The sequence below is a fragment of the Poromitra crassiceps genome (genome assembly GCF_964638095.1).
Source record: "Poromitra crassiceps genome assembly, chromosome: 1".
In the NCBI taxonomy this organism is placed as follows: Eukaryota; Metazoa; Chordata; class Actinopteri; order Beryciformes; family Melamphaidae; genus Poromitra; species Poromitra crassiceps.
In genome coordinates, this window is record NC_139623.1 from 52517076 (window position 1) to 52529960 (window position 12885).

The following is a 12885-nucleotide window of genomic DNA, read 5'->3' on the forward strand; positions in this document are numbered from 1 at the left end:
GGCTCAGAGTACATCCGTCCACACCTGTACCAAGTTTGGTTCGCATCGGACGATCTTTGTGAAATAGGCCCCACCCACAGAACTTTGGAGGTCGATTATATCGCAACGGTGCGGAATTTAAAAAAAAACGCAAAATAAGTTTTGTGCGGGACAGTCCACACACGTTCTGTGATGTGGTTTGGTTTGGTGAAGATCGGGCAAAATTTGAAGGAGAAATAGCGAAAAAACGCTTTTCGACAAAATTCTAAATGGCGGGAAATCTAGTTAGACGGAAATGGGCGGGGCCTGTATCAGCAGATGCGGAATGACCCAAGGAATCCAGGGAAAAAAGAATTTTGAATGTAGCCCTTACGGTTCAAAAGTTATGGACCAAAACGTAAGGACGGCTGTTATAGCGCCACCATCGGGTCAACTAGTGTAATTTTCCCGCACATAGTAAAAGGTGACTCTGTAAACCTACCTACAAAGTTTGGTAATAGCAGGTCATACGGTGTCTGAGCTAGAGCTAATTTAATGCCATTTAATGCCAACGATTTCGAAACCCCATTCAAGTAAATGGGGAAAAAATCGTACGTTAACGCCAATATCGCGAAAACGGCGAACGAAACCCTTAGCAATCCAAATGCACACGATTCCTCAATGAGCCGCACGTTTTGATGTCTCCCATGTCTGTGTAGTGTGAAAACTGTAGGAGAAATGGCGAACCAAACTTTTGGATAGAAGAAAAATAATATTAAGTATGAGAGATTCTAAGATTGTGCTTGCCTATCTGCAAGCACAATAATAACTGAATATAGGAGAATGATATCTTAATATCCTGTGAAATACCTGGAGAGACCTGCTGTGGCCGCTGGGGGGCGCCAGCGTCCTGCAGCGGTGATGCTGTAGGTCCTACACTACCCAGCATTCCGCGGGGCGGAGGGACTCGGGAGGCGCGGCTCTTCTACCTGTCCTCACCTGCAGGCGCGCACCCAGCCTGAGCAGAGAGACACGACAAATCTGTCTTTGAGAAAGCGAGAGAGAGGGACAGACAGAGAGGCACAGAGAGAGAGAGAGAGAGAGAGAGAGAGAGAGAGAGAGAACAACAGATCAGTCCGGATCAGACCCGGTCCCGATCCAGACCGACATGCTGGTCTGAGTCAGTCCAGGTTGTGACACCCAGACCCGGACCCGCCGCTCCCTGCGCCTCCGGGCTCCCTGGAGGATTCCTGTTTGTCTTGGAAGCAGGAAGTAGCAGCTAACATGGTGAGTCTACTCTGTAGGGTTTTACTTTAGGGTGTTCAACAAGTTTACAAAACAGAACGTTAGTAGGCCTACAGCCACACAATGACAATATAAAACACATTCACAGTGACAGTAAGGTTACATTACAGATGGCTCAAAAATCAATTAACACAATTAAAGAAATTAAGACTTAGGCTATGGCTGCCTCTGAGATGTTTTACCAGGAAACTAAACGTTCTTTATTCTTCAACACTTTAACAGGTGGCTCGTTTGATGTTGCTGTTAAAAATGAATTAACCCTACAGATGTTTTACCACGTCAGAATGTTTTGATAAGGATTTGTCCTGTTTCAGCCACAGTGTTTGAGTTTATTTTACTCTGCACATTAGCTACTGTAATGTTGTTGTTTTTTTAAACTTGGATATTATTTATGTTTTTGTTAATGAATGCATGAATTATGTGTTTATAAGGGAGTCGTTCTATGTGTTTGTGTTTAAGTGAGCTCAAGAAGTGGAACGTCACTTCCTGCTTTCTCCCTGTACAAAAAAAATATGAATGGCAGGGGACGGAGAATAAGGTTACTTTTTTGATCCCATTTGAATTGGGCCACGGGGTGCCAACGCTAATTTTGTCATTTTAAAACGTAACTTTGTATGTCAAGAAAGTCACAGTTTGTCGCCAAACTGTTGCACTATAAGTTATAAATCAGAAAGACTACATACACTGTCGCCAAGTGACGTCACTTTCTCTACTCTCTATGACAGTAGCAGTATTGACTGCTCTATGGTTTCATCCCTACTAAGTGGTATGCAACCCCACACCCCCTCAATCCCCTCAATCCCCATCTCTACAGCTCCTCAACACACATGACCCCGCCCCCCCGTTTCTGTTGGTCGGTCCATAACACTCATCATAAGCCTTAAATTAACATTTTTTTCTGTAAAGAAAAAAAGAGGAAATGACAAATATGGAGAAGAAAGTGAATTGTGTACTGTGGCTGTTAAATCTTAGTCATTCTGTTCATTCTTTTCTCCCGATCTGATCTGACAGTCTGTTTCACCTGTCAGGTGCACTGTGCACGCACGCACACACACACACACACACACACACACACACACACACACACACACACACACACACACACACACACACACACACACACACACACACACTACACACACACACACACACACACCCACACACACACACACACACACACACACACACACACACACACACACACACACACACACACACAGACGTCTAGATCAGTGGTTTCCAAAGTGTGGTCCGGGGCCCTCTGGTGAGTCTGTTAGGGCTTTCACACCGGCAGGGCTCGGTTCCGGTTCCCGAACCCAAATTTGAACCGGCCGGCGCGTTCAGACCGAAAAAATAATTGGTTCGGAACCTGAAAAGTTGGTTCTCAGCGGAACCAAAACATAGTTGGTTTTTCCTTGGGAACCGTGACATCATCAGTGGGCGTGTCTCATTCTAGGCTGTGAAAATGAGCAGGAAGGAGAAGAAGGCAGTGACAACATGGAGAAAAATAATTTGCAGTGGTATGCTCAGGAAACCAAATGTTTAGTGGCGATTTGGGCATCTACCGAATCTCAAGAAAAGCTAGAAAGCAGTACAAGAAAGAGCAAGTCGTATGCCGAACTTGCGGAAGAGAGGGCCAAGGCTGGGTTCAATCGAACGCCAGACCAAAAAATGAATAAACTTAAAAAACTGAAGGACTACCGAATAATGTCCTCACACTTTGGTTCTGCTTAAACTGGTGTGAACACGGGCTGGTTCGCCAGAAAGCACCAAAGTTCTGAGACTCCAGAACGGAGCCAGAGCCAGAACCAGAACCGTGTCTGTCTGAAAGCAGTGGGGCTCACCTGACAGACTCACCTCTGTTGTCATTAAAGGAGAATTTCGGTTTTTTTGAACCTGGAGCCATTTCCTGGCATTAATTATGAATTGGCCACTCACCTAGCGATGTCTGCAGCGTTTCTGGGCGTCCTAGCGTTGTTTTGAGATCAATATCGTCCAAGTCAGTGTAAAATGGAGTTGATTTGGGGCCAAGTGGTAGCCTGTATTTCCTGCATCTAAATAGCTATTTTTCTTCCCGTTTTCGCCACATATCGCCATAATCAGAACCGTCAACATCCAGCCGAGTGTTATTTCACCCCAGGCTGTTTCCTGGACTGCACACGGATCAAATTACCTCAAACGTGATCTAGGTCACCAAGTCTCGTGAAGTCCCGCGATACTTTCCTGTCGACTGGCCAAATACAGGCAGGACGCTTTGCGGTCGTGGTTTTAGCGTAACCTATGTGGGGTTTGGCGTAACCTATGTGGGGTTTGGCATAACCTTCGTTATTTCGAATCCCACATAGGTTACGCCAAACCCCACATAGGTTACGCTAAAACCACGACCGCAAAGCGTCCTGCCTGTATTTGGCCAGTCGACAGGAAAGTATCGCGGGACTTCACGAGACTTGGTGACCTAGATCACGTTTGAGGTAATTTGATCCGTGTGCAGTCCAGGAAACAGCCTGGGGTGAAATAACACTCGGCTGGATGTTGACGGATCTGATTATGGCGATATGTGGCGAAAACGGGAAGAAAAATAGCTATTTAGATGCAGGAAATACAGGCTACCACTTGGCCCCAAATCAACTCCATTTTACACTGACTTGGACGATATTGATCTCAAAACAACGCTAGGACGCCCAGAAACGCTGCAGACATCGCTAGGTGAGTGGCCAATTCATAATTAATGCCAGGAAATGGCTCCAGGTTCAAAAAAACCGAAATTCTCCTTTAAGGCTGGGCGATACTCAATATTATCTCTTATTGTCTTTCAGTGGAATCATATCGTGATGATTATGGTGATTTTGGGATATTGTTACAAACAATTCTGCTGATGATGACGACAAACATTTTACTCACTTTACCTACTTAACACTTGACCAAATGAAGTATGAAACATTTTTAAAGGAATATTATTTGAATATTTTTATTTTGTTTGACATCACACCTAACATTACCATTCAGTTCAACTGGATTTAAGGAGATTTTGCATACGTGAGCCATATCTTAATATCCATGCTAGGGTTGTGCGATATACCCGAAATACCCATCGTGATTGTTTCACAGTCAAACATCGTGATTGATGATGGCATCGTCATTGATGCCACCCGCCGCTGCAATGCACGTTAACAGCAGGACAGCTGAGCTCTTCATGAGACCGACAGGCAGGCTACTACTGCACAGAGCCAGGCCACTCAAGCAGTAGCAGCAGCGGCAGCTAGTCAAGTCAAGTTTATTTATATAGCCCTAATTCACAAGCATGTCTCAGAGGGCTTCACAGAAAGTATGTCTAGCTGATTCTAGCTAACACAACAGTAACAAGAATATACAGAATAAAGATAACATTTGAACAATTGATAATATAGAAAATATAGAAATGAAGAGAGAGCAGAGGAGAGAGCAGGAGAAGGGGGAAGAGCAGGGGGAATGTGAGAGAGTGATGGGGTGGGGAGGGAATGGGAGATGTTGGAGGGTATAGGAGGTGGGGAAGGAGCAAGAGGAGAGAGCAGGAGAGGGGAAGGGGGGGGTGTGGGGGAGAAGAGAGCAGGGGGAGGGAGGAGGTGGGGAGAGAATGAGAAATATAGACGCACATCTTGCAAACGGACATATGTCAATTTCTAAGCAACCAAACTATGCCTAATTTAATTGGCTGCAAGCCTTTAGTAGTGAGTCCTTTTGCCAAATAAGCACATGTTCACATATAGAGCTTATGGGTGCCTTGCTTTAGGGAAGAGTGGGTGCCATGCTTTGAATAGTGGCGAAATACTAAGAGCATGGGTGCCATGCTTTAAATAGTGGCGGAATATTGCCATGCTATGCCATGCTTTAAATAGTGGCGGAATATTGGAGGGGATAGAGTGGGTGCCATGCTTTGGAGTAAAATGTGTACTATGCTTTGGAGTAGTGGGGGAAGGGGGGAAGAGGAAGAACACCGGGAAGAGGAGAAAGCAGGAGAGTGGAGGATGGAGGGAGAGCGGGGGGATGTGAGGGAGGAGAGGGGGGAGGTGGGGAGAAATAGGAAATGTGGAGGAGGAGAGAACAGAGGAGGAGAGATGAGGGTGCAGGGGAGGGAGAGCCAGGGTAGAGGTAGGGTCTAGGGTTGGGGGAGGGGAGGGAGTAGGATACGGGCCCGGATTAGGGCGAGGGTGGGGGGAAATGGGAAATGTGGAGGAGGAGAGAACAGAGAAGGAGAGGTGGGAGGGTGCAGGGGAGGGAGAGCAGGGGGAATGTGAGAGGGAGGAGAGGACAGAGAGGAGGAGAGAACAGAGAAGGAGAGGTGGGAGGGTGCAGGGGAAGGAGAGCAGGGGGAATGTGAGAGAGGGGAGAGGACAGAGAGGAGGAGAGAACAGAGAAGGAGAGGTGGAAGGGTACAGGGGAGGCAGAGCAGGGGGAATGTGAGAGGGAGGAGGTGGGGAGGAAATGGGAAATGTGGAGGAGGAGGGAACAGAGAAGGAGAGATGGGAGGGTGCAGGGGAGGGAGAGCCAGGGTAGAGGTAGGGTCTAGGGTTGGGGGAGGGGAGGGGGTAGGATACGGGCCCGGATTAGGGCGAGGGTGGGGAGAAAATGGGAAATGTGGAGGAGGAGAGAACAGAGAAGGAGAGGTGGGAGGGTGCAGGGGAAGGAGAGCAGGGGGAATGTGAGAGAGGGGAGAGGACAAAGAGGAGGAGAGAACAGAGAAGGAGAGGTGGGAGGGTGCAGGGGAAGGAGAGCAGGGGGAATGTAAGAGAGGGGAGAGGACAGAGAGGAGGAGAGAACAGAGAAGGAGAGGTGGGAGGGTGCAGGGGAGGGAGAGCAGGGGGAATGTGAGAGGGAGGAGGTGGGGAGAAAATGGGAAATGTGGAGGAGGAGGGAACAGAGAAGGAGAGGTGGGAGGGTGCAGGGGAGGGAGAGCCAGGGTAGAGGTAGGGTCTAGGGTGGAGGGAGGGAGTAGGATACGGGCCCGGATTAGGGCGAGGGTGGGGAGAAAATGGGAAATGTGGAGGAGGAGAGAACAGAGAAGGAGAGGTGGGAGGGTGCAGGGGAAGGAGAGCAGGGGGAATGTGAGAGAGGGGAGAGGACAGAGAGGAGGAGAGAGGCAGAGAAGGAGAGGTGGGAGGGTGCAGGGGAAGGAGAGCAGGGGGAATGTGCGAGAGGGGAGAGCAGGAAGTGGCAGGGATTCAGGAAAATAGGGGAGAAGAGGAGAAGGAGCAGAGGGGGGCGGTGGGATGTGGGGGAGGAAAGAGCATGGAAAGAGAGGAGGTGGGGGGGGAGTGGGAAATATGGGAGAGGGGAGAACAGGAAGGGGGAAGAAGGGAAGAAGCGGGGGAAGGGGGAAAGAGAGAGAGGGGGGGGGGAGAAGATCAGACAACTGACTACTCTAAGCATTAACCAGAGCTAACTGGGACATAGTATCTAGCTAATCTACAGCCTAATCTGGCCTATCCTACTCTGCTCTAGTCTGATTTTTGCCTGAACACTATAACAGGTCAGCCTTAGGCTGTAGCTAATCTATCGCCTACCTAAGCTGTTCTAAACCAACTGGCAGCCCTCGACCAGTGATGAAGAGCACCGATGCCCCCCGCCCCGGCCCCCGCCCACATAAGGCGTGGGAGGGAAGGCCAGGCCGGGACACAGCGGCGCCCCCTCACCCCCAGTGAACGCAAGAAAACCTTTCCACCATATGGTGGCAATCCACACATGGATCGCCACATGGATTGCCCCAGTGACTTGGCTGAGGAGGAACCTTGTGAGGTCGTTGTGCTATAGGGGCCCATTGCTGCGGCCCGGGCGGACCCAGCTACTGCTGTAACAGCTAGCAGTAGCTGCTGCTGCTGTATTTCTCTCTCAACTCTCTCCAGTCTCCTCAACTCTCTCTCATTAGGTTCAAAAGCCCACATGAATCTAACGTTATATCCGCCAGTGATTCTGTCAGTTTTCTGCCAGCTAGTTAAATTCAACACACACACACACACACACACACACACACACACACACACACACACACATTGTTGGTCAGGATTTGTAACATTAACGTTATTTGTTTTGCGCCGTTCAATATTGCTGGTAGTGCTGTATCGTATGTAATGGAGCGACTTCAACTTTCACTTCGGAAACAGGCGAGTTAAATTCACAGTTGAAGACTTGTACTCACTTTGGGTTGAAAACAGGAAAGAACGTGAAGTTTCTTCTTTGTCTTAAAAGTTTTCACAACAACTGACTTCTCACGCGTGGGGGACGCCCCAGCGACATTAAACAAGCGCACCCAGTTCAGAGAAGCACTAGCACGGAGGAGGGGGAGGGGAGGCTTCTCTGAGTCTGAACTGGGTGCGCTCGTTTAATGCCGCCGGCACGTCCCCCACGTGTCACGGTAAGTGGACTTGGTATTTTTTATTATTAAAATGGCAAAAATGTAATTCGAACAGATAATTAATTACGATGATCCGATGTAGAAGGCTCAGAGGTCGATGGGGGGTCGGCCCATCACGATGGTCGATGCCATTGTCCATCGTGCCAACCCTAATCCATGCTGGGGGAAAAAACTGTGATTATCGTGATAATTGATTTCAACCATATCACCCAGCCCTATATAGACTATCGGTATCATCAGTTTGTGTTGTTGACGCGGAACAGATGTCTGTCTGTCTGTCTGTCTGTCTGTCTGTCTCTCACCCATTCACACCTGGTAATGTGGCCTGTAGCCTATCCTTATAAGTGATCCGATCTTGCTTTTGCGTTCACAACTGGTATTTTTAATGCGTTCTTGTTACCCTCACACTCTGTCCTCCAGAGCAAAAGCTGTGCGTGAGTAATTTGAGGTGACGGCAAATCTGTAAGAATAGTAGTTAATGTACGTTGATTTAACAGACGTAGGCAGCATTGAACACATCTTCTCAGACTCAGCCTATTCATTTTGATACCACATACAGGCCATTTACACCTGGCATTAACGTGCGTTTTCTGTCATCAGATTGCAATCAGATTGTGCTTGACCACTTGAAAGTACAGGTGTAAACGCCCCCAAGACACATTGAAGACGGATTGCAATCTGATCGGACAAACCACCTCCGGAGGTGGTCAGGGATGCATTGTGTACACATTGAACACAAGTGTAAATGCAATGTGTCTTCTCAATCTGCATATAGCAACTCTATGCGGATTGAGAGGACACCCATTTTGGGTAATCAGATTGCAATCAGATTGCAATCTGATTACCCAAAACGCATGTTAACACCAGGTATAAATGAAATCAGGCTAATGTGGTCAAGCACAATCTGATGGCAGAAAACGCATGTTAATGCCAGGTGTAAATGGCCTCAAAGATAGGGGGAGTAGTGAAGCACTATAATTTTTCCATAGACATTTTGTAAAATGCTTATAGAAATAGTTGTACTTGGTCAAAACCAAGCGACTCAGCTATATTTAGAATCAGAAGAGACCAGAGAACCTTTCACTGACCAAAACGTAAAAACAAAACTTTTTTTAAATCCACAAATGTTTTAAGTTCAACGCGGAAGACTCTGCATTGATGTGTATCTGTGACTAATGAAGATGAGGCTTCTCTGTCCAATTGTATTTTCAGAAAGAACTATGGAAAACAGAATGGGGTATGAAATCTCATGGTTCGTTTGCCTAAACCGGAACTCCGGAAGAGGGCGAGATTTTGGCTCTATGTGAGCCAGACTACCTCCACATGTGGTCTGGCAGCAGATCCCATCACATTTTGATTATGATGCTTTTACACCTCACATTAACACGAGTCTTTCCGTATGGATAACGTGTCCGGATACAGATCACATCGTAATACCAGGTGAAAGTCTGCGTGTGTGTGTGTGTGTCTCTCTCTCTGGTCTCTCTGCTGCTCGCTCGCTCGGCGTGTTGAGGCCAGTCTGGACCGATCCGCCTCGACACGTCCTGCTGCTGCTAGGAATGCTGGGAATTCAGGAGACAGGAGATCTGATGTCCTGAGGGGACACATGCACGCACGCACACACGCACGCACACGGACACACACACGGACACACACACACACACACACACACACACACACACCACCTGAGGGCAGATCTGTTGAACTGGGTTTAAACTCAGTGGTATAGCACAGGGGCTTTCAAAGTCTGAGACTGTGGGCCTCCCCTCAGACAAAGCTTGGAAAAAGGAGCCCCTCTCACTCAATTCCTGGATGCCCATGGGGTCATGAGGATGTTGTTTGATCGCAGAGACACTCAACAATTGAGCCAAGTTAGGCTGATATTGCTGTTTGACTTACTTCACACTACTTCACACACATTTAGGCTATTCAATGTGATCTCATTTTGATAACTAATATAATGTCATATGTTTTCACTTCCATTCACTGAGCCTCCCCTGAAACTGCTTGGGGAGGTCCGCCTTGCACTTGGAAAGACCCTGGTGTAGTCTCTGTGAGCAGGTATACACGTATACACACTACGCTCCAGAGGCCTGTACTACAAAGCAAGATTTAGGTTGATCCTGATAAGTTTGGGTTTAAACCTGGTTTAGCCGTACTACAAAGCAAGTTGACTTCTTACCGACATATATTTCCATAGCAACTTATGCTTCACACTTAACCTGGTCCGCAGCAGGTTAAGTTGCAAGGATAAGATTAGACCTTAACTCATTGAGTGCCAGCCACTTTTGGAGAACGGACGCTCCCAGTGCCAGAGTTTCAGAGCGTTTTCAGTGATTTCTCGAGGCCCACAGAATATTGTGTGATATTACTATGTAAACACCAAACACGCACAAAGAACGAGGAGACTCTCTTCTATCATCAGCAAAAAAAAGTTTATTGATATCATTTTCCGTTCTTTAGTTATCAGCCGGAGAAGATAGGTGGATTTGAGCAAAAACACACGTTTCAATTTAGAAGCTGAGTTAATTAGCCTTTTGTGAAATGAAGCATTTCAAGCACATGACTGACTCTGAAGCTAATATTTTCTGATGTGACACCTCAAAAATAATTTCCTTCAATAAAACAGTGAAAACAAAGGAATTTTGTTTGGCCAAATAATATTTTTTAGCTGCAACCAGCAGCGCTGGCCCCTGCGTGCGCAGACCCTACACCTTCTTGCTGGTCTTGATTTACTGCTGGTGGGCATCAGATATTGTAGCTTGTTTGCCTGTCTCTGTGCATCGAGCCTCCTGCTGTCTGGGTCTGTGTTTACTGTCAATGGTATGCTGCCCTGCGTGCCCCACCCCCCTCCTCCTCCTCCGTGGGAGTGTCTCTGGTTGCTCTGCTGCGTTTGCTGTGCGTTTGCTCTGCACTGAAAAGTGCGCTGCACCCCGCTTTTTCACATCGTGTCGCCGGCTCCCAGCTGAGAATAATGTAACTTTTCAGAAAGACGCTGGTGTCAGCAACTAAATCATATGGAGGGGCTATCGCAGCGGAGACGGAGGGGCTCAATTGTGGCAGCAGATTGACTGCTGTTCACAGGCACAGCTAACGTTATGCTTCATGCATATCGATGCGATTTCCGTTTCCCCAATGACTTCTTCTCTCTTTTTTCCTCGCCTTTCTCTAATCTGGAGAGCACTGTCGCCACCTAATGGGTCGGTAAAATAGGTTATACACATTCAACATGCCCCAAAATTTTACAGGAGATGGATCTGGCTTTGATCCACGTCCCATCGTCAAAAAACCGTCTTTAGTCGTCATTGGCACTGAACGTTACTATCCGAATTGACGACTTTAGTCGTCATTGGCACTCAATGAGTTAAATACACCGCCCACGAACCAATCGAATCAGCAGTTTGGAAAAATGGCCAACCCCTTTCTGGAAGAGTTTACCATTGAGGAAGGAGCACGAATTGTAATGTTGAATTAATCAAGGACTAAAGCCTTGCACTTGTTGCAGGCTACATTTTAATTAAGCCCTACTTACCACTTTGGAATATGTTTTTATATATTCATTTTTGTGCTCTCAAGTAGCCTAGATACGTTGTTTGACCCCGCTGATCAATTGCAGCTGAATAGTGAGTGGAGAAATATCACTAAACCGGCATAAAAAGGTTACATAAACGTCTCCAAAGCGCACGGTGCCGTGTGCGCAACGGAGCTGAGACTGACGTTGGGTTGGAATTGAAATGGTCATGCTAGAATAGCCTACTACATCTAAGCAATTTAATATGGGATCACCTGCACACAGGCGATTCCATATTAAGATGATTCATATCTAGGCTACTCCTGCATTTTGCAGCTGCAACTGTGTTGCTTTTGGCCTGTATGATGTGATTGAACTTCATATTTCCAGCATCATTATATGAAATATGGAGATATGCGACTCTGCTGACAATAGCCTATATACAGTATCTGACCACAAAATAGGCTATTTTTTATAAATGAAATCTATGCCCGCACGTAGGCTACCGTGTCGATTCAGTTCAGAAGCATTTTTTAATTTTATTATCATTCTTTTTTTTATTGATTAGCCTATAGGAATTATTCAATCAGTGCGACTAAACACATCATGAGATCATTATTATTCATTGAGCCTAAATGGTCTATACATACGGATTTTGGACTGAGATAGATTACACATTGCTTCCACAAAAGACTAGATAGAGAGCTGTAGATAGCCTACGAAACCGCTCTTCAAAGAAATTACTGGTGTGGATAAAAGTGGTCACTTTAGACAGTCATTCGGGAACAGTAATAATATCCAACGCAGATTTGTATTTGCGGTTTCATTCAATGAGGAAATAGGCATGTCTGGCGCTGTAGGAGTTTTGGAGCAGTCCATATTGCACTGTGATTGGCAGTTGTTAAAAACCACGCCTCTTTTGCGGGCACAAGCTCCAGTGCACGGGCATTTTCATGTGCACGAGCTGTCAGCTTGATTAGAAAAACCTGGTTCGAGTTAACGAGTGGCAATCGACGTTCGTAGTAAGTTAACAACAATCGAGCTGATCTGGTTTAGACAAACCAGATCAAGGGACAGATCCTGGATCTTCTTATAGAACATTCGTAGTACAGGCCCCAGGGTCTCTATACCCACTTTAGTTAAAATGCACAAGGATACCTGAGCCCATCAGGATTTTAGGAGTATTTCTGTACATTTCAAACATGTAATATTTCCACCAGTTCTCTCCTGGTCCAGTTCTCTCTGACTCAGGTTCTCAGGTGGACCTCAGCAGCTTCATGACAGACTGCTGTATGTGGCTTAGCTTAGCTTGCTGTGTTTGGGTTAGCTTAGCTTTGCATGCTGTGTTTGGGTTAGGGTTAGCTTAGCATGCTGTGTGTGGTTCTGCTTATGTGTTTCTACATCTCTAGCTGTAATCCTCTGAGCCACGCCCGCCTGAGTCAGCCAGCCTGCTGGGAGAGACCAGCTTCCAACTAGGGACGCACCCATTGTGAAATTCAGGTCATCCCTGCTGATGACATATTACTCTATTGACATTGTCTTTTTGTTGTTGTTGATTCCCCTTTTTGTGTCATAAAATATCTTCCAGTGTCTTCAGGGCTTCATCACACTATTTGAATGAGCACAGTGTCTTCCAGGCCTTCATTACACTCTTTGAATGAGCACAAATTATTTCGGTTTATGAAACAACCTTTATTATAACCTTCTTTCACATGAGAGAGAG

General features: G+C 46.7%; 1 protein-coding gene across 3 annotated transcripts in view; it reads left to right on the forward strand.

Moving 5' to 3' along the window:
* Positions 1-976: 976 nt before the first annotated feature.
* myo1eb (myosin IEb) overlaps positions 977-12885 on the forward strand; it is a 59569-nt gene continuing 47660 nt past the window's right edge. For 2 of the 3 annotated variants that reach the window (XM_083647895.1, XM_083647896.1), the window contains exon 1: positions 977-1245. In XM_083647895.1, the coding sequence (XP_083504021.1) occupies positions 1243-1245 (3 nt within the window). In that variant the 5' untranslated portion in view covers positions 977-1242. Of the gene's footprint in view, positions 1246-12522; positions 12663-12885 lie in introns of those variants that run through there. The other variant, XM_083647897.1, reaches the window with a different exon arrangement.